Raw genomic sequence first — 26783 nt, forward strand, 5'->3', positions numbered from 1 at the left:
GAGGTGTACATGAAGGCTTAGGCGTCCGGATATGGACACTATCGGCCTTGCTCAAAGGCAGCCACCATCTTCAGAAGCTCAAACATGTGGAATCCTTTGACACCTTTTTCTAGACTAGTTGGATTTCCAGGACAGCAGTCTACAACACAGATTATTTTTATCAACCAGAAAGCCTGCTAAAATGTGTGGTGCAGAGACAGCCCAACTGCAACCAGGCCTCAGTTCCAGAAGTGCCACCTCCATCAGCAATCAAGATGAAGGCTAAATGTTTCCTGTAAGGAAATATGTACACCTGCACTTTGTCACTGTGGAACTTTATGAAGGATTCTTCAAATGAAAAGGCATGCATTTCATTGACTTTTCGGGCTGAGGTGATAGTTAACAGGTAGGCAGCATTCAAAACCTGGTATTTAAAATTACAGTTTTGGGATTGAACTGAGCCAAAATTCCCAGACCAGAGCAGTAGGTCTGACGAAAGAACTTTTTCAGAGTATGAGTAAGAAACTATTGAAGGCAGAATGTAAAAATAAGGTTTCTTGATCCAGTTACTTCCAGTAGCATGACACTACTGAGAGAAGGATTCGGTAGATTGCAGGTACGTAGATGTACGTAGATGTACTTTTTACTTTGAAACTTTACACAGAATTTCTTCTGTTTTATGCAGCATGCTGTGATTGCTAAACCAGTTCTAGACTTAGCCAAGATACCTGTGCAGTCCTACGGTAATCGTAGAATGGGAAAATTCTAAGACTTTAGGAGCCACAATGTCAGATTTATAGAACTGGGTTCTGGTGGAGAATCAAAACCTGGTTCTAGAACAGCAGTCAAAGATTAACTTAAACAGGTAGACAGCTGTGGATGGGCATCTGTAGTACATCTTGTTCCCACGCCTGATAGGCCTATCAGTTGTTTGAAAAAGGTAGAGGCAATGCACCAGCACAATGTCACAATCAATCGATAAAATAACACAATACTCCAAAACTACACATTTTACTCATGTCCACAACACTGTTGACTACAACTCAAAGCAACAGATTCAGAGTATTGGATAGGAGACCTGGATATATAACACACAGCACTGTTCAAAACACCTTGATGCAACAAACTGCTAAGTCTAGCATAACGAGCAAGAAATCGCAATGAGAAATGACAATTACACCCACAGCATTTGACGTGCCATCCAGCCTTTATTCCCCTTCACTGGACACCGGACACATATCCCACCTACATAGTGAGTACTGGAGAAGACTGACCAACATAATCATCAGAAGTGAAATTCAAACCCATTGTGTTGAGCAAGACAAATTAATGATTTTATTGAGAGTCAGACACCTTCACAGAATATCCTGTGGCATACTTACACACCCCGGTCCAGACATACCAATACAACAAAGCACATTTTCATTCTTATCACAAAACAGTACACACCAAAGGACAGATGACATCCATGTGCAGAGACCTGTCCGATATACCTCAAAACCACAAATTACAGCCTCAGAAAATGTAATCCAACACAATAAATAGAATAGAGACCCAGCACTTTGGACAAGATGTCTCAACAGAGTTTTTAGCAAGACATCTAAGACAGTTTATTCATGCTCATAGAACAGAGTCAAACAGCATCCGATTCATTTACAGCAGCAACAGGGGCAATTAACATGAAATCATGGCACCATGGGCACAACACTAAATATCATGAATCACACTCATCACCAGAATCCTGTATGAAACACGCAATGGAGATCATACCTGTGCCAAGCGTCCTGAAAACAAAGAGACCAAAACTACAGCTTACGCTAAGGCGCATAACTCTGCCCACCATATCTCAACCATGTATATGAGACGTAATAAAACGAATTATATGCATGTCAACTATCATGGATAGGTCACATTGCACCTACGTCCTAAAAAAAAAACATCAATTCCAAGTGAAAACAGTGGATAATAGAGTCCTCAAACATAAAAGGTGACGTATGATGTTTTTAAGGGCAAAAAATTTTGTGGAAAACTGTAGTGTCTAGAAGCCTTGAGATGAGTTCATTTTTTTTTTCTTTTTTTTTTCTTGGGTTCAACTTTGTTGTTGTGCCTCATAAGAAAGCTATTGCTCTCTTCATATTGGTCTTCTAATTCCTTGATGACAACTGCTATATATACATATATATCCTGAAATCATTAGTCATAATCAGAATGTGCTTCTTCTTCGGATGTTGCATTTTGTTGATAATGATTTAGCGTTGCCACAAGATTACCCTGATTGTGACCGTCTTTTTTTTTTTTTTTTTTTTTTTTAATTTTATAATTTTTTTATTTTCCTTCATTACAACATATTGTTATGAGCATTACATATATCACAATTTTATACATTACTGTAATGTTAATTTATAATATAGTAATTTAAACACCATCATTAATTAATAATAACATACCACTTATATAATACATCTACCTAAAGAGAGCTTACGCATACTAATATTCAGCTATAATAATCGATCAAACTCAAAAAGTAACACAAAAAATAAAGAAGATGAAAGCCACAGACAATGATGGTAACGATACCTTCAACATTCTCCTTCCCCCTCCCCTAGTTACTCCTTCTTTGCCTCTCTTTCCAGTTACATATTGGCTCCCAAATTCTACTCCCTAATCGTCTTCCATTTCTCCCCTTTCGAGCATACATTTTTTCCTCTATATTATATGCATACAGAGTATTTGCTAGCCAGCATTGCAAGCTCGGAGGGCTTTTATCGAGCCAGGCCCTAGCTATTGTGAGCCTATAGACCGCCATTATTAGAAACATAAATTCAGCATATTGAACCTGCTCCTCATTATTCACACCTAACATAATCCACGTCGGCGTAAGGGATATCTCAATACCCAGTGAAGTTGCCAGAAACCCCTCGATCCCACTAATCAATGATCGCAAGTTGGGGCATGTTGCAAAAATATGTACACTATCTGCTTCCAGCTCATTGCATCTAGGGCAGTTGATACCTTGATTCCCCCCCCCATTTTGCAATCTTTGCAGGCGTATAGTACAAAAAATACAGTGTTTTATAATGCTGAGATTGCAACGGGGCAGCGCAGATTATCGTACAGCCCAGGTTTAGAGAATCATAAAACAAACTACCATCAATTCCCAATTTATCCTCCCATTTCTTACTAAATTTATCTAAATCATCTTGCTTCTTTTCCACCAATGCTGCATAAAAAGTTTTAATAGAGCAATCCCCCATCAGTTTTATTTTCTCCATAATCCCTATTTTATTAAAGCCTGCTGGACCTCCGGCTTTGTTGTTAAGAAAGCTTCTGACCTGTAGATATTTAAAAAATCCCCTATTATCTAGGCCGTATGTGTCTCTCAGCTCTGAGAATTGCTTAAAACCATCCTGTGAGAGTAAATCACCAATTTGCGTGACCCCCCTTGTAGCCCAGTCTGCCATAACATGATCAGCAAAAATTTCTTTAGGCAGTGAACTGTTATTAAATAATTGGACATACCTATTATACCTTCCCATCTTTACTTTCTTTAAGAATGCATTCCAAACCGTCACTGCAGCTCTTACGGTTTTAAACTTAGTCCTTTTAAAATAACTATAGTCAATACATTTTAAAAAGCAATTCTCAGCGTTTACCCCTAACGCGACAGCATAAACCTCTGTCGACATCTGCTGCAAACTTACATCATCAGAATTTCCGCCAATAAGGCCTTGAATATATTGGAGCACCGTAGCCATGTAATATAAACGAAAATCTGGTGCCCCCCACCCTCCTTTTTCTCTAGGAAGCGTCATGTACCTATAGGCCCTCCTGGTCTTACCTTGGGCCCATATAAATCTATTACATATTGCCTCTATACTGTTAAACCATCTGGCTTCGATCAACAAGGGTACAGCCCTGAACACATACAAAAATTTAGGTAAAATCATCATTTTGATTATATTTGTACATCCAACCAGCGAAAGGTGTAAGTTATTCATTCTTTCCAGATCTTTTTTCGTTTGAGCAATCAAAGGATCCATATTTTTTTCCCACAATTCTACTTACTTCCGCTGTTATTTGCACCCCTAAGTAGGTTGCTATGTTCGTTACTCTATCGTCGTTGCAAATAGCCCATTGATTTTTAACTATCTGTGTTTTTGTAGTGTTCAAGCTGTAGCCTGAGAACTGACCAAACCTCTCAGCTTCTTCTTCAATTACCCTAATGGCAGCTGAGGGTTCTGGAGTTAAGATAGCGACGTCATCCGCATAGGCTAACGATTTAATCCTACGACCATTTAGTACTAATGGTGATATCTCCTGATTAAATTCCAATTTCCTTACATAGGGGTCAAGATATAAAGCAAAGAGCAGAGGAGAAGAGGGGCAGCCCTGCCTTGTACCTCTTTGAATGCTAACTGCAGCCGAGTAACCTCTGTTGACTCTTATCCTGGCTGTCGGATCAATGTATAGTGTCTGTAAAGCCTTTATAAATCCTGGACCTATACCGTGCCACCTCAAAACCTCCCATAGATATCTCCATGAGACCCTGTCAAAGGCTTTTTCAGCATCGAGAAATACCGCTGCCATTGGATCTTCTAAAGTATCTGCAACATCAAATGCCGTAATTGCTAACCTCGTATGGTGGGTTGTTCCCTTACCTGGGATAAACCCATGCTGAGAGGGAATGACTAGCGATTCAATTTTTCTGGACAATCTTTTTGCTAGCATCTTGGAGAACACCTTGACGTCGGCGTTCATTAACGTAATAGGTCTGTAAGAGCCCGGAGCATCCGCCGGCTTACCTTTCTTCGGGATAACAATGATGTCTGCGCCTCCCCAAGAGTGCGGGACAGACTCACCTACTTGTGCTAACAGCATCATGTTAAACATATCTGGTAACAGAGAGGATTGAAAGATTTTATAAAATTCAACTGGGATCTGGTCCGGACCGGCGGCCTTCCCAGATGGCAGCTCTCTCAGGGCCTCAGTCAGTTCCTCCACTTTGAATTTCTCTTCCAACTCTTTCCTATCTGCCTCATCCAGTTTTGTCGACTCTATCTCCCTCAAGTAAGCCCTTATGTCCTCTTCTCCTCCATCTCCTTCTAATTGGTATAATGCCATATAAAACTGCCTAAAAACCTCGGGCAAGATGGCCGCTGCAGCTCTGTAGAGAGTAGTCGCACTCTCACTCTCTCCCATCCGAAAGATGCTGTAGTACTGCTGAACCAGGGATGTGGGGTCTGGTTAACCAGTTTCAACATACTCCGCTAGACGCACTCAACTCAGAGTGGTGGTGGAGCTTCGCACCAAAGAAAGTGTCAAAGAAGGTATTGAAGTGGCTGACTTGGTGGAGAGGGGCGCTAAGCTCTGTGAAGATCGCCGCCAACATGTCTCATAGAGTTAAGGCAGATAGAGAGAAGCCAAATACAGGACCGATTAAAGCCTCAGCCGCAGCAGCAGCGAGAGAGGGAGCGGTCCCGAAGGTTACCTCATTGAAGAAAGCAGCGGAAATCCCTAGCCGTTCCTCAAAAAACACAGCAGCAAAGAAAAATGAAAAACTAGAAAAGAAATCCGAGGCTGGCCCGGAGACCCGCTCGGGAATAACAAAAACGGCGAGGGAGATTACACTGGAAGGGAAAGCGCAGCGTGCGCAAACAGCACAATCAGCATTCATGAAAGACCAGAAGCGGCAAGCAACTCTACCTGAGTCCTTTACGCCGAGAATTTCTTTAGCGGTACCACGGATTGAGATCCAGGAAGCTGATCCTTGTCAGGAGAAACCGCTGGTCGAGGTGGTGCTGCCGGTATCATTTGACGGCGTCCATGGAGATGCATTGGTTGAGAATGCGGAAGCAGCAGGAGCAGGATCGGCAGACCGCGAGGACGCAAGCGTCAGAGTCGGCTTGGTTGCTGGGCAACCAACGAGTGCTGCAGAAGTCGGCAGATTGCGAGCAGAGGTGAACGCGGAGGTGAACACAGAAGCCACAGAAGCGGCAGTATGTAAAAAGGCGAGCAAGGAGTCTGGTAAGAACAGCAGCCCTGACGATACTGTGTCAAACCTGATAGAGGCTCAAAATAATAAACTGATGCTAGATGCTCTGTTGGCTGTAGAGCTAGAATCACGCAGTAGTTCTATACAGGATGCAGGACCAAGCTGGGGCAGCACCCAGAGCTTAACGGAGCAGAAAGGGCTGTTTATGAGTCAAGTCACTGGCAGGAATACGAAAAATATTGACAGAAGTTCAAGAGGAGGCTCGCCTGAGTTTTTTTCGGTTTATGAGGAGACAGATACATCAAGTGCAAGTGCTAGTGCTAGTGCTAGTGAGCAGGAGTCATTGGAATCTGAGAATGAGGAAAGCACTGAACACACCTTTGACTCAGATACTAGTAAGGGTTCTAATGATCTGGCAACAAAAAAGAAGAAAGGACTTGGCAGTGGCAAAAGAAGAAGTGGTAGAGGATCAAGGAGCAGTATGACGAAGAAACTGTCGTGGGATTATGCCGCTACTTCAGAGACTTACAATGAAGGCGAGCAGGAGGGAGCGAAAGAAGAGGGGAGGCAGAATACGCAGAATGTAACACTTGAAATGCTGTTTGGGACTTTAAAACAGATGCAGAAAGAGGCAAGGACTGAGAGCAGAAGGGCAAAAAGAGACACCAAAAAGCTTCAAGCGTCATTTAGGAAAGTAAGCAGAAAACAGGAGGAGGTTGAAGGAAGAGTCTCGCAAGTCGAGGAAAGGACAAGCAGGGTTGAAGATGAAGTGACAGACTGGCAATCTTTCCAAAAGGAGCAAGTGAAGGTGGTTGAAGATCTCCAATGGAAGCTAGAAAGCTTTGAGAACCGCCAAAGGAGAAACAATGTGAGACTGTTGGGCCTTGAGGAGGGAAAGGAGGGGCAAGACCCCAGGGGGTATGTGATTAAGATTTTGGAAGAGGCCTTTCCCGAGTCAAAATGGCATTGGGATGTGGAAGTGCAGAGAGCACATAGGTATCCACTCTTCAAGAAGAATAGGGGAGGGGATGAGAAGGGGTTCCCAAGAGCAATGTTGGTTTTTTTAGGCAACTTTCTAGCGAGGCAGGAAATAATAGATAAAGCTAGGCCTGATTCAAGGAAGATAGCCGACGGGAACACTTTTTTCTCCAGGCCGGACTTCTGCCACGTCACTGTGGAAAGGAGGTGGAGGCTAAGGCAGCTGATAGGGCCTTTCCAAAAGCAAGGGGCAGAAGCATATCTATTGTTCCCGTCTAGGCTGAAAGTGATTAGGAAAGGCTACACCAGAATGTTTACTTCAGAAGTAAAAGCAGCAGAATACCTAGCAGAAATTTCGGAAGCTGGTAGTGGTATGGAGAGTAGAACCAGATCAAGAACCCCACCAAGGTCTCCCACGAGAACTCCATCAAAGTCCCCGTAAGCAGCAGTAGGTAAGACTTAACAGTAAGGAATCAGGATGGGAGAGAGTAGCGACTCTACAGACTACAGGAGGCTACACATAGGCCAGGGTTGGCCTATTTGCCTGTAGCAAGGGGGGGGGGCTCCCAAGGGGTGGGGGGCAAGGGGGGGAGAGGGGTGGGTGGCAAGGGGGGGAGACAAACAGGTTGGTTTTGAGCACAAACACGGTGAGGGAGTAAGTAGTAGGAAGGTACGCAAAATACACCAAAAGATGCATGGGCTAAAATATATAAACAAACCCAAGGAGGAAAACGTGGGGGAAATGTTAAGGATATTCTTCAAAGTTTGTTGGTGCAAATGGAAATTTGGATTAGGAAAATCTTTGAAACATAATGACCTGTAGAATAGTTTCAATAAATATATGTGGTCTTAACGAGTTGAATAAGAGATTAAAAGCCGCTGCTTTGTTAAAGTCATTAAAACCAGACCTAGTGTGTCTTCAGGAAACACACATCGAGGGCACTAAGGCTTACTTACTAGACCAATTGGGTTTTAATGTTTTAGCAAAAACCAATCTGAATACTAAGACACGAGGGGTGGTAATCCTGGGCAAAAGGCAGGATACACTAGTCAAGAGAAAGTTGGAGGATCAATGGGGAAGATGGGTGATAGCAGAATTAACATTTATGGGAGAAACTTTTACCCTTGTCTCAGTGTATGGATCCACTGGTGATGATCCTGATATCTTTCAATTTCTGGATGCAGAACTTGCACAGTGGCCAGAGCCTATTATTCTATGTGGAGATTTGAATCTGCATGATGCAGATAGTAGTTTTCTAGATTCCAATAGGAAATACACAGGGAGGAAAAAGAGAACTTACAGGGCTCTAGCTGACATGGTAAGAAATAATTCCTTAGAGGATCCATGGATAAAGTGTCATCCGAATCTGGATGGGAGTACTTTTTTTTCAGCTCCCCATCAGACCTTAGTTAGGCTGGATTATTTTCTGATTACACGAGACGTAATAGATGGGGTAAAGATAGAAAGAGAACCTAGGATCATTTCTGACCACAGCCCACTAGTGCTAAGTGTAAATCTGGGGCAAAAGAGAAATAAGGAGCCGTCACAATGGACATTTGACAGAATGCTGCTTCAGGATCAAACATATAGGGAAAAAATGTCTGAATGGATTAAGGAATATTGGGAAATTAACAGAGGTACCTCAACACCAGGGATGGAGTGGGATGCTTGCAAAGCCGGAATAAGAGGAATGACCTTGAGTTATGGTATTTCTGCACAGAAAAGGGAGAGGGAAAAAGTGGTGAGAGACAACGAACTAATTAGAGAGGTAGAAGAGGAGCTTATGATGGCTATAAATATGCATTTACCACTTGAACAGATTTTACTGAGACTAGTTGCTCTTAGAGCGGAAGTTATGGACGGGATGGCAAAAAAAACAGTGAAGAAGTACATGGCTAATAAAGAGAAGGCGTATGAACTCAGTGAGAGAGTTGGTCACATACTAGCGGTAAGAGCTAGACAAAGAGGTGGGGTTGCAGACATTAAAGAGATTAAAAATGAACAAGGAGTTAAAGTTAAGGGTCCAGAACAGATTAGAGAGGTTTTTAGGCAGTTTTATATGGCCTTGAGATGAGTTCAGATGCTAATCTATGCTGTGGTGAGAAAATGATGGTAGCATAGAAGTGCAGAAGTGGAGAAGTCAGTCATGGCAACTTACTTGAGTCCTGGGATGTCCAGCAAATTTGTAAGCCCCGTCCAATTCAGATCCAAAGTCTAGAAGAGAAAAGCAATACAAACAAACCTTAGGCTCAAAACTGTAAACGGAAGGATGAGGTACAGAGTCAGTCCAACATCTGAAAGCTTTAAACTCTATTCCCCCTCATGGAGACCCTCCCCTACCTGTGGCTTTAAACTGTGGAGCTTAATCAGATATTCACTACAACATGTTGGTAAGGACAACATCAATAGAAAACATTACTTACCTGCAAAATGTGCTCCTCCTGGATATCCCTCTTGTATTGATTTCCTCTCATATGATTGGAAAAATCCAGAACACTACTAATATTTTATAATCAATTATTTTTAAAGGTAAATATTATCTATCTATCTATCTATCTATCTATACTAATATTATAAAGAGAGAGCCCAAACCTTTGAGGCAGGTAAGCTCAAGAACTACAGCACCAATCGGAACACCCAATACAGCATTGCAAACTACGGTAGCAGCAGAGGGTCATAGGCTATACAGCAGCCCAACATATACATTAGAAGGGGAAAAGAAAGCCTTGTGAAAAGTAGTCCGTTGTGGGCGTGTGCATTGTGGGATTCAGCAAAAGAGAAGCGTTCTGTGTGGGACTAGCGTTCCAATACGAGTGGGCGTGTCCTTTAGCATTGTTGTGGGCGTTGGACGTTGACGCGATGTTGTGCGTCTAAGTGGCGTAGGCTGGAGCGGCCAAACACATTCGGGGATGGAGCGCACACACACGTTCGCATATTGCAGTGGCGTAGGATGGAGCGGCCAAACACGTTCGGGGATGGAACGAACACCGGACAAACACGTTCGCGGCTGGAGCGTGTTAAGGTACAGTGACGTCGGCTACAGCATGCCCGGACAACATCGGGACGGGCTGCTAGTTCAATTTATATAGTGCTTTTAGTTGCCCACTTGTGTGCTTTGGAGCACTACGGGGGGCATGAATAAGGACACTTTCTCATTTAATGATTTTTGAGGACAGAAATAAAAAACTACAAAAGTGAAATGAGCCACAGATGAATTATAGATTTTAAAATAAATGTATGCCTCTAAAACATTGCGAAAGCTGGGCAGTTGGTCAAATGTTTGTCTTTGCCTGAAATGCCACAGACTGTGACTTAGTTTTACTTTCCTTCCAGTCTATCTCTGCAGGATTACATGTCTGAAGCGATAACAACTACCACCTCCTCCTTTTACCATCGATATACACATTGACCTATATCATGACTGTGCAGTATGTACCGAGTTAAAATCAGTGATAGTTACAAAACATAGACATCAGGGAAATAAAGTGTGCAACATTCTTTGCTACAGAAGGCTATTAAAATGTTACTTTATAAGGAATACCTAATTTCCCACTGTTACTTGTCAAAGAGCTAAATAATTCACATTGCACTAGGTGTGGATACCCTTAAAATATTTCTAAGCAGTCCTTAACTACTCATATATCACACTGCCTTCTCTGGATGTCACAATATAGCAGTTCCAAAATAGCTATTAATGTTTTCAGTGTTTTTTGAGAAGGTAAGTAAACACATGAAATGTTTCATATTTGCAATCGAGCAAAGATTTACGAGAGTACTCCTCATTGACACTTTTTCACCAGCATAGGTTCCCAAAACAGTGCAGGCTGACCCCTGCACCAACATTTACAGTACTAGCTGGAAGGTTTTCCTCAACAGTGGTTGGGACCAGCGGCTGGCACCTTTATCTATGTGGAGAATGCCCTGTAACAACAGAATACTACTACCAACAAACCGTATTTGAGGTTTTCATATACTGACAAAAATCAAGACTACCTCAAGGACCACTGTTAGAAGGAAATGTTACTCGTAATCCTAGTTCTCCATCATCGGAGACTTCGCTGCACTCATGAACACTATGCGGCTCTGTATGTGAACTTGATCTGAAAAGCTCTGTCTGTGCCCAGGATGATTTCAGAAGAGAAATTCTTTCTTCCTTTAATGTTAAAACTGTGGTAAGTAAAGTGTCTTTAAAAATGCAGGAGACTGCCCATTCCTAATGCTGGTCTGCCAAGAGAACAAAATTAAGAAAGTAGGAAGAGAGGGAGCTCAGCTTTACAAAGTGAAAACCTGCAATGGGCCTTTCAGTACCAAGTCAGTTCCAGAAGCAATCGCAGTGGCAATGGCATGCAATTCCACAAATTATGAACGTTGCCTATTTTCAAATCTTTGGCATGAAACTCGGCTGGAAATTATTTTGAAAAAAAAACCCATTGATGGACAGAATGCTGCACAATGTCAAACATTCACTTCGGTACAGAGATCTGGGCCTAAATTCATAGCTTTTTTGCTACCCATGCCATTCCAGTTCAGAACCAGCCATAAGCAAATCAGTCTTGACCCTGTGCCCCATGGGAACAGTCCAGACTAAACTGCCAGGCCAAGTCCTCCCTAGACCAGTTTCGGGGCATCACCCCTCATTAGCCAGGCTAGCTTGACTCCAGTGGCATGGAGAGCACAAAATGTGTCTGTCTTTTTCTTTCTCGCCCTAAGTGCACCAGGTATGCCCTGACGTGGGTCCCGGACTCACTGTGCCACTGGATTCAAGCTAGCCTGGCTGATATGGGGTGAACACTCAAAAGACTAGGAAACACACGCCGATATACGCTAAAGGAAGCCACAATCAAGAACATGGAAAGGAAGTGAACAAACATTAAACAATTGCATCTAATCAAACGGGGACTTGTACCTCGTGTTGGTGCAAGTTGGAAAGCATATTGCATTGACCCCTCGCAACTATATTTGATGCCAAAGTCTAGACCTATGGTTGCCATCCTTCTTAATGTCTCTGCAGGCGGGTCCTGTGCAGGATGGTGGTCTCATTGATGGATGGATGGACCTCAACGAATGAAAACTAAATGCAGGCAAGACCGAGGTCCTCATCCTCAGAAATCAGCCCTCAATTTGGTATCCTCATTTGTGGTGTGCGCAACTTGATTCCTTCCCTTCACCAAAGCGTAAAATTAAAAAAATAGGCATTTGTTTGACGAACATCTTAACTTTGATAACCAAATTACGCCTTTAGTAGGTAAATGTTATGGCATCCTGAAGTCTTTTAAGAACATCATCAGGGAAACATCCTTTACAACGCAACTTTTACCACGCAGTGCCTTTACGACGCAACTTTTACAACGCAAACCATTACAACGCATTGCGCTGGGGGGCGCTCTAAGATAGGGAATAGGTTTCATTTACTATCCAACACCTTCCCTACTATCCACGGGGACTGGAGCTGGAATAGAAAATTAAACTATTCACTATCCAGCGCCCCAAAGCACTATGCATTGTAAAGGCATGCGTTGTAAAAACTGCGTTGTAAAGGCATGCGTGGTAAATGCATGCGTTGTAACGTCATACATCCACATCATCATCTGCTCCTTGAATCTGCCCTGGAGACAGTGATCCAAGCGGCAGTGATTTCACAGCTGGATTACTGCAACATTCTTCATCTTGGGGTCTTTGAGTTCAGGCTTAGGAGGCTTCAATGGGTCCAAAATTCTGCAGCCTGGCGGTGGTCAAAACTTCCAATGGGATCTGCACTTTCTTAACTTCATTGGCTTCTGGTGAAGAAACGCCTTGTTTTTGAAGCCCAGGTCTTTTGCTACAGAATTTTTAGGAAGACAGGCGAAGCTTAATTGCATTCTCTTATTTCTCCCTAATCTCCTTCTAGATGTCATAAGTCCTCTGATGCTTTATTAGCGCTGGCGCTCAGAGTGAAAAGAGTGTGAATCGGGGGGAGGGGGTTGGGGGGAGAATCTCTTTTGGCTTCCTCACACTGAAGTTGTGGGACTCTCTCCCACGTCAGCAGAAACTAACCTATACATAAGTTTTGTACCGGGCGAGCCTTAAAACTTGGCTGTTTAGATAGGTAGGCCCAGGTTCTGAGCTGCTGGACAGATTTGTGCTGGAACACTTTTGTTGGAGTAGCCGTGCACTTTATAAACGTCTTTTATTTGTTCATTAATAAATCTCTTTTTTGCTAACAAGGAATGCATTGGCCACTCACCTGGATGTGTCTCTGATGTTCACAAGATCATATGTGTATTCTGGCTTTGCAGTTCTGAGAAGAGAACTGAGGAGGGCTGTATTGTTCCCTCATTGAGAACTGCTTACTGTTGCAACCGTTAGGTGCAGACAAAGGTATGAATAGGTATGTGTAACAAAATAGCTTCAGCATTTTGAGATGGTCTGGTGCCTCCTAATAGCTTCAGTTTGTTCCCTATGTAGCGAGTAGTGGATGTATGTAAGGCGTTGTAGGTGATACAGGCAGTCTTACATATCACACTATCACACTATGGGGTGACAGCAAAGAATGACAAGCAAAGGTGAAATATAGCCATTTCTTTTCACCCCATAGTTGAAACAAGCAACTGAATCTAGAACTGGTTTCAGAGGGCTGATGTGGGTCTTGGGGAGACTTGTCAGAAGAGGTTTACAAAAGTCAATTCTGGGGAGAACCAGTGATTGAACAAGAGATTTTCAGACTGTGCTCCTGAATCTAGTGATGAATTCCCCAAAGAAGATATAGTTGATATTGCATGGTGCTGAATTGGGTTTGGAGATTGAGTCTTCTATCCAAAGTGGCTCCCAGGGATTAGGCACTGTCAACGATGATGGGTATGCTGTTAAGGATGTTAAGTGTATCCATCCAGGTTTTTACAGTGGTGAATTCAATGAGGAAATAAGGAGGAATTTTGTTTTGGAAGGGTTCGATTTTACGTTGTGAGACGTGAGCCAGTCTTGAATCGAGTTTAAGGTGGTTACTCAATGAGAGATGTTGTTTGTGGATAAGACCATTAAGTAGAGTTGAGTGTTGTCTCCAGACTGATGATAGAGGATCCCAGCCTTTCTTAGTAGGACTCCCAGAAATTCAGTATAGAGGTTGAACAGTGTAGGTGGAAGGATAGAACAATGTGGGACTCCTTGATCGACGGCCTTCAGTGAAGACAGACAATCATCCATTTTGATTCTCTATGACCTACCCTTGAGGAAGGATTCAAACCATTTTAGGACCACACTGTCAATGCCCTAACAATTATTTAGTGTGTCAAAAAGAATATGGCCATTTGCTGAATCAAAAGCTGCTGACACATCGAGAGCAATCAGGAGACAGGAGCTGCCTGGATCAAGGGCTCGAAGAGCATCATCGACTACCTGAAGCAGTACTGTTTCGGTGCTGCACCCTTGATTGAAACCAGATTAGAATCCGTCCAGAAGGTTGTTGTTTTTGATGTGTTTGGTGAGTTGCTCAGCTACACGTCTTTTGGTGATTTTTGCAACAAAAAAAAGGCAGGTTGGAGTCACAGCAAACGTTTTTAAGGTAATTCACAACTGCGGAGGGTTTTTTGAATAGTGGAGTGACTTGACCACTTTTGAGAGACTCGTGGAATGACATGTATGAGTAAAGGTTTTTGGCCATTTAGCTCGGGATAGAAATCGCAAAGTGATTTGAGGGTTTGGTTTTCATTATGTTTTGAACTAAGATTTCCTCCCTGATTATGCCAAAGGTTTGTCAGGCATTGCAAACCGTGGTGGGGGTATAACGTTCATTTTGGCGTAGGAGCGATTTCAATTTGGAATCAAAAAATTGTACAAACTCTTCTGCTTTCTTGGATGGGGCATCAAATTTGGTGGAAGTAGGCAAGGAGGGGTTGTTGGCTGTTTTGATCAGGTTAAAAAATTGTTTAGGTCGAATCTTGCTTGAGTCACGGAGGGATCTAAAGTTGATTTGATTTCTGATTAAATGTATGTCTTTGGTATAGTGATCTTGCATTGAGAGACAGGACAGATTAGTGGTGGAAGGTGTCTGGCTCCATTTCTTTTACCAAGATCGCACTTTGTTTCCCCGTTTAGGGCCTTATTAAACCTTATAGCAGTTGGTGTTGGTCTTTTCTTTTTTGCTCCAGAGTGGGACTGCCTCATCCAGCAAAACAGAGAGATGCCGAAGCAATTAGCAGTTGAGACCTTGGACTAAAGGGGGGTGGTACCTTCATTGCAAATTTGCAGAGTGTGTTAATGTGGATGTTCTTGATGTTGCAAAATCAGGAAGTTGCTATTTTTGTTTGGCCTATGGTCATTGAGTAAGAGTTAGAACAACAACAAGCATTTACAATGCAATGGTCTCGGTATTATTTAAGGTAGAGCTATTGTCATTGCTCATGACATTTTTTGGGGTGTTTTTTTTTATAACCTAAATAACTGGCATTGTCATTTAAATTGCCAATAGCGTAATCGTTAAATAAATAAATCGCAAACAAACGATACTCAACGACTGGCTTAAGTAAAAGCATATTGAGTACCAATGGCGCCCATCAGTAACAAAAGAATACAAACGTCGATATAAGTGACAGAGAAAGAACAATGTTAAAGCTGTTGAATGTGTAATCAAGGGCTAACTTCAGTATCTGACTGAAACTGACCAACTGTGACATCCTAGGAGACACATAGGTGAGCTGTCATTATCTATATCACTCCCACTGTCCAATCTCCTATTCAAGCCTCTTTCACAGCTTTTCAACTTCTAACCAGTGAATCAAACTCTGCCTTTAAGTGATAAATGCATTAAGAAAGAGCCACAATCCACCTCGGAAAACTCAATAACATCCTGCATATTAAAAACTATCCTGACCAATGTGCAATACTAACTCTACTGTCCTTATATGAAAACAAGAAAATGGACCTCATCTGCCTACACCGTGCACCACATCATCTGTCTGAAAATACTTAGAGAATAAACTAGTATCTATGAATCTATCCTGGATGGCATCTGATCATCACTACTCACCAGATGGTTGATGTCAGGAGTAATTACTCACTCCAGACGCTATCCATACACGGGACCTAACGGCAACACATAGATGAATGTGTCATAGATGGAATCATAACCTTTCTCACAGTTTGACATTTAGTTGCCGAGGACGAGATCTGGCTGAATTTTTCCCTCTACCCTCCTGGTAAATGTGTGCTTGGGTGACCTAGCAGCTTCCCGACAATGTTTATTTCTAGAACCAAGACAAAGCAAAACAAGCACTGACAATGCCAAAAGTGTGACAGACTTCACCAGTCCTACTGGCACTGCCAACGCCTGCTATTTCTTTTTCCTGGTACTCTCTATAAGAGTCAGCGTGCACTACTCCCCTCTCTAAAGCCCTGTCCTCTGTGGCCAGAGCTGGTCCTCCCAGGCCACGGCCCGGCCCATCCATCCTCTGGACTCTGTTCATTACTGCTCTCTCGCGTGGGCGCGCAGAGCGCAATCAGGGCTGCTTGAGCAAGTATTTTTCTGCAGCCAGAGTGGAGAAAAGGTGTTAATGGGCAGTGTCGCTTTACTCAGGCCCTGGAAGGCGACGGGGGTTGCGCCTGTGTGGAGTGAAGGGGGGATGTAAGGCTGCGCACAGAGAGCTTCTCGGCCTGCTTCGTGTGGACCAAAATAAACAACTGTACCCAGTAATTGTCAACTTGTTATTCTGTCTGGTATCAGGCTTGGTGCTGGGAGACAGGCAAAGTCCATCTCTCCCTGCTGGCATTACACACGCCACACAAAGCTGCCCTAGCGGGGGGGATTCCCCTTTGACACCCGGGACAAAGAAACCTGCGGCAGCAGCTGTGTTGTGCACACTTGCACAAGGAAACACGAGTTGTATGTGGCACTGACACAAAAAAGCCCTGGTGTCACGTTTTGTCAACAGTGTCAGTTGAAAAGAGATGTTCGTTGTCAACCAAAGGCCGGCGTCTCCTAAAGTTATTCAACAATCCCAAAGTTAATCAACAATCACAAAGGCGTTTGGCCCTGTAATGCCGTATTTGCATCGTACTGCCAAGCTTATAAAACAGCTTTCCATATCTGAAAGCACAATTTCAAAACCAGTGCATGACCCTGCATCGTCTGCAGGATGTGTGAACACTCGTTCACATAAGCTGTTTTTTCAGCACAATGTTTAATCAAAAACAATATGTTTCGCTGGTAGTATGCGAGCCCGTCGTTACATCTCACTACAAATAATCCGGGCGTACATCCAGTTGCTCTGCTCAGACGGTGGTCTCGAGTCCCCCCCAAAATACAAGAGATAAAGCAAATACAAGTCCAAATGATAACAAGAGCAAGGCTCCTCAATTTTGATCTCTTTATTCCGTTGCGTGGTAGAGAGAAACAGCGTGTTTTGGACTTGTATTTGCTTTATCTCTTATATTTTGTGGTGCACCTGTGCTTATATTTGAATTGTTGAGTTCCTGTTGGAACTAGCACCGTGATGGTGGGTGCTATTCGGTGTGCACACATACCCCTATAGTGATAGAAGGGGATTTATTAATGGAGTAATTGTAGGTTAGGTGCTGACACTAAGAAGGTTCCACTGTCCTTTCGGGTTCTGCTACTATCTGTCAAAGGGCAAAGTTCTGATTTGGTCCAGTTAAATCTGGAGCCCGAGCCTAGGCAGCACTGAATACAAAAGTAATGTCAACTTTTTAAATTGGAAACTTGCATTTAAATCATTGGGCTTTCCGGGCTGAATTGTGATGTTTCTCTCTTTTTGGATTTTCTGATAATGTGCGACATTGTTTCCTTTATTAAGTGTGTCATTCACGGTGCCAGTTAAGAAATGTAAATGTGTTAGGATGTTGTACCAGTGTGTCTTACCACATCCCGTGAATTACACAGAGTGTAGTGTCTTGTCGGTGTTATTTATACATCTATCATTTTGTGATTCACGTATTACCCCTCAATTGGCTGAAAAAGATGCTCAACTTGTGGAAGGGGGCAGGAAAAAAAACAGTTTGTGCCTCGTTTGGATATAGTTCCCCAGGTCACCTAGGCAGACGTATACATTATTGAAGGTGTGAAATGTTCTAACCTTGGAATCTGAGCTTTGCTCCCAGGCCGACAGGTCGTGTGATGGAGCCAGTGGCCCCCCTGTGTTTCTGTCTATTCAATGCAGTGCGCCGTCATATTGACACTTTCTTCATTCACGCACATCTCCTCGTCGGTAATCTGGCCTCAAGGGGCCGCGTTGTTCTTTTGATAGCACTTGTTTCTTACATGATTCTCCAACAATATATAACGGGCTGGATGTATCAAAGGTTTTAACCCATGCTGTGCCTATGGGAAAATGTGTTCGTACATATGGCCCAAAGTCCTCTGTAAAGTCCTGTTGGAGCTGCGCTGCGTGAAATACACGATAGCGCCTCACCAGGGGCAGTAAGCGCTATGCAAATGCCAATGTAATATAATGAGGATTGGATGTGTCTATGAACATATAAATTCACCCAGGACAGCCAGGGGTGGGTGAGTTGGGAACATATCCGCGTTTTATAAACTAAATGTGCAAATAAAGGTGTAAATCGAGCGCCACTGGTCTCCAGAAGCCTTGCTTGCTTCTGTGGTCCCTCCCACCTTGACTGCATGCCTGGAGCCTCGCTGCAGGGATGCTTGGCTGGGACTTGGATGAGTGAGGAAAGGCACGCGAGGATGGTAATTAAAGACGCAGTAGCAGCGCCATGTCTGATTTCAATGGTCAAAAGACGCCCACCCCGATGGCCTGCAGGTCCAGGGGCAGCAGGGCCCCGAGGATGCCGGTGTTCTCCGAGGCGTTCCCGGCCAGGGAGGATGGGTCGGGCTCCGGACGGCTCCCATTCACGCTGGCATTCCCAAAATCGGCAAAAGTAATTTTAACATGGTCAGGAGAAAGTTGGTTCCAAACGAATGTTAGGGTGGGCGGCAGGCATCCTCGCTGCCCTGCCCTCTCCCCGCTAGCAGAAGTTGGGTACCAAGGTCCGCGGGTCTGGAGACGCAAAAGTGCGCACAGAAGATGGCTTCATTGCACATCCATCACAGAGCTGCTACTCTGCCGGCTAGTGGAGGAACTGCGATGCTCCCCTGGGTGGCGCGCCATACCCTCCTGGGACTTCGGGATTACCTGCTTTCAACTGGTGGCATCGCCCGGCTGAGGAGAATCCCTGTCTGTGTGTGAGCATCACTGAAAGGCGAACAGCCCAACACCAGCTGCGCCAGCCCCTCCCTCCCCGAGCCAGCACATGGCAGCAAGTGCACCTCACAGCAGCGGCTCTACATCGCGCTGTGCCCTCTGCCCCCACCCGCCTTGATTCCTTCTCCCCGGTGCCTGCAGGCAAAGGAACAAACACAAACACACAAACAGGCACAAACAGGGGGGCAGGAAAAACGGCACAAACAGGGGGGCAGGGGCACTAAGAACGGCACAAACAGGGGGGCAGAGGCTTACCTCATGTCCTCGGTAGACGCTGCTCGAGCAGCAAAATGGCGGCCGGCAACTCTGAAAATTTTCGTATTCGGGGCGTGGTTTTGCTGTCCTGAGGACGACGTCACTGTCTAAAGAACAGCAAAACATACGCCCCCAAATCCGAAAAAGACGGAGCTTCTTTGGAGGGACGGCTCTCTCCTCCAATGGCTGGCCTCCGTTTAGGAAGCCAGCCAATGGAGGAGAGACAGGGCAGGGAGGCGGGTTCCAAAGCGCTACTAAGGGTCATTAAATCTCCGACCCCAGACTGCGCAAGCGCAGCCTTTAGGTCCGAGACCTAAAAAGAATAAGACAGTAGTCGGACCAGTCTACTAGAATGGGTTCTTCGACTGAGAGGAGATCATCTATAGAGATTATTAGATCAAGTATAGAGTATTTTGTGTGCATTAGTTTAAGACAATGTGATATCAGATAATTTGTGGAAAGAAAGGTGGCAAGCTGGTTGACTGCAGAATCTTCTGGTTTGCCCCAGTGAAGATTAAAATCTTCTAAAAATATCATCTTGTTGTTTTGTGTTGAATGGTCACATGCTAGATCAATGTATTCCTCGATAGAGGCTGAGTTGTCATCTGGTGGGTGAAAGCTGACATTTACTCTAAAAGAGCTGTTACGCTGCCCTCGTAGTTCCAGGGTTAGGCAATAGAGTGTGGAAAAAGGGCCATTGGCAAGCTTCTGGCATTGTATGGAGTCGCTGAAGATGGCAGCAGTGCCCATCCAACTCTACCTGATCTATTGTTTCTGATGCTGGAGTAGTTAGGAGGAAAAAGATGGTCGGATATGGGATGGGATGTGTCATTGAACCAGGTCTTTGTGAAAATTAGTAGGTCTAGGTTGTAATGCGTAAGTAACAGTGTCAGAAATTTCAAGCTTGTGTTTCATTGCTGATCTGCAATTATGGCACATACAGCTGATGTGAATGATTTGGTGTAAGAGGTATCTGGGATTTTGGTTGCAAAAGGAAGGATGTTTCTGTAAGCCGCTACCTGCTTTGGGAGAGACTGGTTTTTTGAATGAGTCACGGAAGTAATTGATATTAGATGTTGGTTTACGTTGTCTGGAGTAGTGGAACGGGGAGAGGGGGAGAGGGTGTTGTCAATGCCAGGGTGCTGTAGATTGTAAGTAAGTCTGCAACCTCGGTTTGGGGTGAATCTCTTGGAGCAAGGTAGGCGACTGCTCCTTCGCATTGAGTTTCTGGGGAATTTAGCTTTTTGCTGGGGGAGTAGAGAGTTGAATACTGTAGACTGGAGCTTAAGTGGGATAAAATGACATAAAGTTGGTAAGTATTGAGGTGAGATTATTAAGTTTGTCTTCTAGGGTCTGCAGAGAAAAAGAGTGTGGTGCGATGTGAAAATCATTTAGTATTTTTGTCCTGGCGGATGGTTGCTTTGGGTGGCATTCATGGTTTCCATTGGTGAAGCGGCATGTAGTGTGTTGTAGGAGCTGTGCAGTACTGCGTGGGAGTTGTCAGTTAAGTGTGGAGGAGAGATCATGGAGAGGGGGAGTGGAGTATGTTGGGTGGACTTTTGATGCTTTAGATGGGTGTGAAGTGAGGTCTTGGTGACGTGGGGTGAGAATGGTGGTTCAAGACAGTGGGAGCTGGACGGGGGTATGGTTGCCTGGGATGGAAGTCAATACGCGAGGTCAGTTCTTGTATGGTAGATTGAGGAGGGTAGGATTGCAAGGTGGTGTGGAAGAGTATGAGATTGTGGGGTACAGTGTATGTAACAGGTGAGGTTTGTCGGTTGTGTGTGTGCATATGGGTAGTGTGTAAGGGGACAAGAGCAGTCTCCAAGGGATTTCATAATGAAGGGAGCGTGCTTCATAATGTGTTAGAGACGGGGAAGAGTGGCAGCTGTTGTGAGTCGAAAGAGTATAGGCAGAGGGGGAGTAGTGAGAGGGGACAAGGGGACTGAAGTCAGAGTGACTGGGGGTGTGTGTAGGAAAGGGGCTGAGCAGCGTCAGGTGAAGTTGGTTTAATGAGTGTGAAGAAGCCAGTGGGGTGAGTGATGGGTATGTGGCAGATGAGGGGAGCACTTCTTGTGTGATAGAACAAGGAGAAGAGGAGTGGTAGTTGTTGTGAAAGAGTGTCAGAGCATGCATTTGTGAGAGGAGGGTGTGTGGGCCATTAAAGTAAGAATCAAGAGAATGTATAGAAGGTGGAGTGCTACCCAGGGCTCTCATACTGTAGGAGGATGCACCTTGTATGTGTGAGGTAGGGTGAGGATAGTTGGTTGCTCTGGGACAGAATAAGACAATGGAAAGGATAGGACAGTGTGTGTACAGGATGTGTAGAATGGTGGGTTGGGGGGGTGTTAGAAATGGGATTTTTGCCAGGCTAGGGCATATGCCAAAGCCAGGCAGAAACCACCACTCTAGTCAGAATAAGGGAGTTACACTCCTAAAATAACCCCTGCTCATCCACTTGGTAGCTTGGCACGAGCAGTCAGGCTTATCTTAGAGGCAGTGTGTAAAGCATTTGCACATAACCAACAGTAATACAGTGTAAGCGCTACAAAAAGACACCACACCAGTTTACAAAAATATCCAATCCAAAAACTATAAGAATCCACAATACAGTACTTAAAATTCTACATTTATCAAAATACGCTTTAAAAACAGTTCCTTGATGTCGATAGCTCTGTCCGGGGTTATCCCGGCGTCGTGATTAAACAAATCCAAACAGTTCTGGCTGACAGCATTGTCGCAGGCCAGCTACGGTGTCGGTAAGACCCACAAACAGTACATTTTAGAAATGCAGGGTGTTGATGATCTCTCGTTGAGCTTCCAAAAACATGACGTCCACAGGCGTTGGTTCCGGAGGTCGGTGCAGGAGTCGTCGGGGCCCTCGAAGTCACACGCTTTGCAGGTCGATCTCATCTCTGATGGAGTCAGGAGCGCTGGCGTCGGCAGGCGTCGTGTGCTGCTGTGTGAAGTCCAGCGGTGCGGCGTGCGGTACCTTCAAGTCACGGTGCGAGGAGCGGCTCGGTGGCGGCGTCAGATGGCATCATCGGTGAGACCAGGGTCTAGTTGCGAGATGAAGGCGGTGCTCGTCAAGGTGCTGGCAGGTCATGGTGCAAGCAGCGGCGTCGTAGTGGTTGAAGCACTGTCATCGGCTGACAAACTGGAGTTGATGGCGCCGGTGTCGGTAGGCCAAGCCGGCAGTGCGGGATGAGGGCAGTGCGTGGTGTAACTTTACGAGCAGTGTCCTCGAACCACGGTGCAAGCAGCGGGGTTGATTTCGGAGTGGAGCGGTGTCATCGGGGAGGCCAAGGCGTCATTGTGAAGCTAGGCGGTGCGGAGTGCGGTGCCCACACATCACGGTATGAGCAGCGGCTCAGTGGCAGTGTCAGCAGGCGTCGTCGGTGAGACCAGGGTTGCGGTGCGGGATTGCGGCGGTGCCCTCTGCGGTGCCTTCAGGACACAGAGTCGGCAGCTGCCTCGTAGACGCCATTGGGTTGCTTATCTTCTGTTGCAGCACAAAACACAAAAGGCCCCAGTGCTGAGGGCAGTAGAACTTAAAGTCTTTGCTGTTCCTGAGACTTCTTGAACAGGGGGCAAGCTCTACCTCAAGCCCTTGGGGAAACTCACAAAAGTAGATTGCAGAAAGTTCAGTCCAGTCCTTTCACTGCCCAAGACAGAAGCAGCCACTGCAGGTCAACACAGCAAAGCACACAGCAAAGTGGTAGTTACTCCTCACAGCTTCTCTAGCTCTTCTTCTTGGCAGTCGTCTTGATCCAAAAGAGTTCCAAAGTTCAAGGGTCTGGGCCCCAATATTTATATCCCAAAATCCTTTGGTCTCTTAGGCAGAGAGTGTCTGTGCCAAGCCAGAACCAGTTCTGCCTTCTCTGGTGTGAATTCCTGGCAGGAGGTGGAGACGGCATTGTCAGAGGCAGATCAGGCCCTTTGAGGTGCAAGGAAATCTCCTCCCCCTTCCCCAATTGCAGCCCAGGTATATTCAGCCCTTTCCTGTCCCTACCTAGACTATCTGGAGCCACTCCTGTTCCCCAGCCATCTGTCGTCCAAAACCCAGACAGGCAATCCACATTCCAGCAGAAGCACACGGGATGACTGAGCAAGAAAATACCTACTTTCTAAAAGTGGTATTTTCGAAAGCAGGATGTAAAAATCACCTTCACTAAAAGATGCATCTTTAGATTCTGAGTTCAGGCGTACTAAACTTTATTTTCCTACCTAGTTCACAGGGCCAGTTATGTTTATAAGATGTTATAAACAAACTTCCCATTCCAGCCTATGGGGAACAGGTAGCCTTGCAATAGTGAAAAACGAAATGGTCTGTAATTCACTATCAGGACATGCCACACATGCCAGGGCCTGTCCTACTTTTCACATACACTGCACCCTGCCCACAGGGGTACCTTGGGCCTTCCTTAGGGGTGCCTGACATGTAAGAAAAGGGAAGGTTAGGGACTGGCAAGTGTCTGCACTGGCCAAGTCGACATGGCAGTTACAAACTGCGCACAGACTCTGCAATGGCAGATCTGAGTTACCTTTTTAGGGCTACTCACGTGGGTGGCACAATCAGTGCAGCAGGCCCACTAGTAGCATTTGATTTACAGGCCTTGGCACACTCAGTGCACTTTACTGGGGACTAACAAGTAAATCAAATATCCAATCATGGAACCACCAATCCATAACACAAAAAAGTCAAAGTCAAATTTTTTTATTTTGTTTCGGTACTCTTTTGAGGACCACAAAATTGATTAAAATATACATTTAGTTTTTCATACAAATTAATACATTTTCAATGAAATTTTCAAAAACTTAAAAATTCTATAGCAAACATATTCGTTAGGTGGGTTTATACATAGAGATATAAAATCTTTTGCATTGACGATCCTACAGGACCGATAGATGGGCTCTAGACATGTTAACCTTGCATTTACAATTTTGTTGTCTGGGCATATAAAAAGCAAGTGCTCAAGATTCTGTTTGCCCCCCTGACAAAGGTTACATAACGAGGAACTGTCTTGTCTCCAGGAAGAGGTAAAGGTTAATACGGGAAGTATACCCAGACGCAACATCATGATTATGCGCCTTGCGCCGTGTGTAAGAGTATATTCCAAATACGGCTGTTTTTGCTTATATTCCTGGGAGTCAGCATAAGTCTTGTACGCAGATAGTTTAGTACAGTGTAAATGATCAAGCTCATAACTCAATTTGGGGGTAAAGTTTTTTATGAAGAGTTTGAGTTGTGCAGGTGTCCATGATGACAAAATTTCTGAACTGACTTTTGCTAACTGAAAAGCCTCTCCCATATTTTTGGAAAAGATAAGATAGGTGGAGTCTTTATTGAATGTCTCGATTTTTAACAAATATCGTAGAGTACCTTCTTTTGAGTGGAGAAGGTTGTAGGCCCACCTGATGATACTTGCTACGGCTGTGGCATATGCGCGTGTAATAGTACATTCCAGTCTTAGCGCCTGTACTGGTGTAGAAGTAGAAACTTTCAGTAGTTTTTTTAGTATTTTGCCTTCGTTTAAGTCCATATAACTCCATTGTTTTAAGGGAATATATTCCGAGGCACATGACAGAACTGGGGGAATCTTAGCTCTGTAGACTTTTATTAATGCAGAAAAGTGCCTATTTCCAGTTGCAGTGTACAGGCGTGACATGGCCCCAGCGTGTAAATCACCTTTCCTTTTTAAATGGTTGATTTGTTTGATGTTACTCATATTATGTGAGAAAATTCTACCAAGATAGGTATATTCCTTTGTCTGCTCTAGCCTCTCTCCTCCAAGCTTCCATTGGTACCTCACACCTTTTTTCTTTTTTGAAAATGCAACTACTTTAGTTTTGTTTATATTCGGGATTAAAAAAAATTCCTTAGAGTAGTTGTATAAAATATCTAGAAGACTTTGAAGTCCAAAAGGCGTTGGGTCGAACATAACTATATCGTCCGCATACAGCAGGGCATGAATGCGCTGAGTGGCGATCTTCGGAGGTGTACATAACCCTTGTTGTAAATGGGATGGTAAGTCGCTTAAGTACAGAGAGAATAAAATCGGAGCCAAGAGACACCCTTGTTTTAAGCCGTTAGATGTCCGTATTATCTTTGACAAGCCCTTATCTCTCCCCATTTGAATTCGGCACCAGGTGTTACTATGTAGGTTCACTATTAGTTGTAGTAGTGGTTCCGGGATACCCATCTTTCTTAGTTTTGTCCACAGGGTCGGTCTATCCACTCGGTCAAAGGCGGTAGAGTAATCAATGAACGCTGCATATATTGGTTGTGATTTTCCTGATACATATTTATCTAGGATTGTTTGAAAGGTTGCTCTATTGTCTGCGACTGAATGATTCGGTCGAAATCCAGCCTGAAACATGGGAATTAAACCCAACGTAAATGCCCAAGATTTCAATCTGTCCAATATTTCTGCAGCAAAAATCTTCCCGGCAGCATCCATAAGAGCTATTTGTCTGTAGTTTCCTGCTATACTTCTTTTTCCTTTTTTATATATCGGGATTATTATGCTTCCTTTCCAGGAGTTTGGTATTTTCCCAGAATCGAATATATAATTGAATAGTGGCGAGAGCATCAGGCCCCACGCTTTATGGTCAGCTTGGTAGTGTCACGATTCACCCTCCCCGACCCCTGGTAAATCACTGCCTGCCCGGTCCTGAGAAACGGGATGGGAAAACTACATATCCCATGATCCATTGCGCCGCGCGCTCCTATGACGCGACACAGTTAGGGATTATCAGGAAGTCTGGCGGAAGACGCGCTGCCGATTATTCCTACTTGTGCCTTGGTTCGAGTACTTTGGATTTGTTATTCAGGATCGTGGAAATCGGCGGAGGCAAGTTTTTGGATCGCGCTGAAGAGACACGCCGCTTTCTGCGTGTGGGTTCAGCGTTTCCCGTTTTCAGAACTCGTTTGTGGATTATACTGGTGGGGCTTCGGAAGCGCCTACAACGTGGTGTTCCTTGGTGTGTTGCCGCTCGTTTGTGGATTAACCAGGAGGGGCTTAGGAAGCGCCCGTGTGGCCTTCCATCATTCAAGCAACAGGTTTTTTGTGCTCGGAACCGAGTGGGGCACTTACAGTTCTATTGTGTTTACAGAATCCGTTTGTTGTGTACTTACAGGGAGCGTCTTGCTCCGGTTAGCGCAGGACACCTTGTTTTTGGTGCCGCCTTACCTTTCAGTACTCTTTAACCACTTTGAAGCGCTTACAGAGCAGGATCTGTAGAGACGCTATACACATACTTTAAGCTGGGCATATGATTTGTTTTCCTAACTCTTATTTTATAGGGAATGTTGGAGAGATCCTGGGGTAGTCACGTCTTGCACACCCTGAGGTCCTTCTTATAAGCATTTCCTCGGAGGAGA

At 44.5% G+C, this 26783-nt stretch overlaps 1 protein-coding gene across 1 annotated transcript in view; it reads right to left on the reverse strand.

Moving 5' to 3' along the window:
- ESYT1 (extended synaptotagmin 1) overlaps nt 1-26783 on the reverse strand; it is a 481007-nt gene that overhangs the window by 278141 nt on the left and 176083 nt on the right. Inside the window, exon 7 of the mRNA XM_086963895.1 lies at nt 9109-9164. Coding sequence (XP_086820021.1) covers nt 9109-9164 — 56 coding nt within the window. The remainder of the gene's footprint in view (nt 1-9108; nt 9165-26783) is intronic.

This window comes from Lissotriton vulgaris, chromosome 1_1 (assembly GCF_964263255.1).
Source record: "Lissotriton vulgaris chromosome 1_1, aLisVul1.2, whole genome shotgun sequence".
NCBI classification, from domain to species: domain Eukaryota; kingdom Metazoa; phylum Chordata; class Amphibia; order Caudata; family Salamandridae; genus Lissotriton; species Lissotriton vulgaris.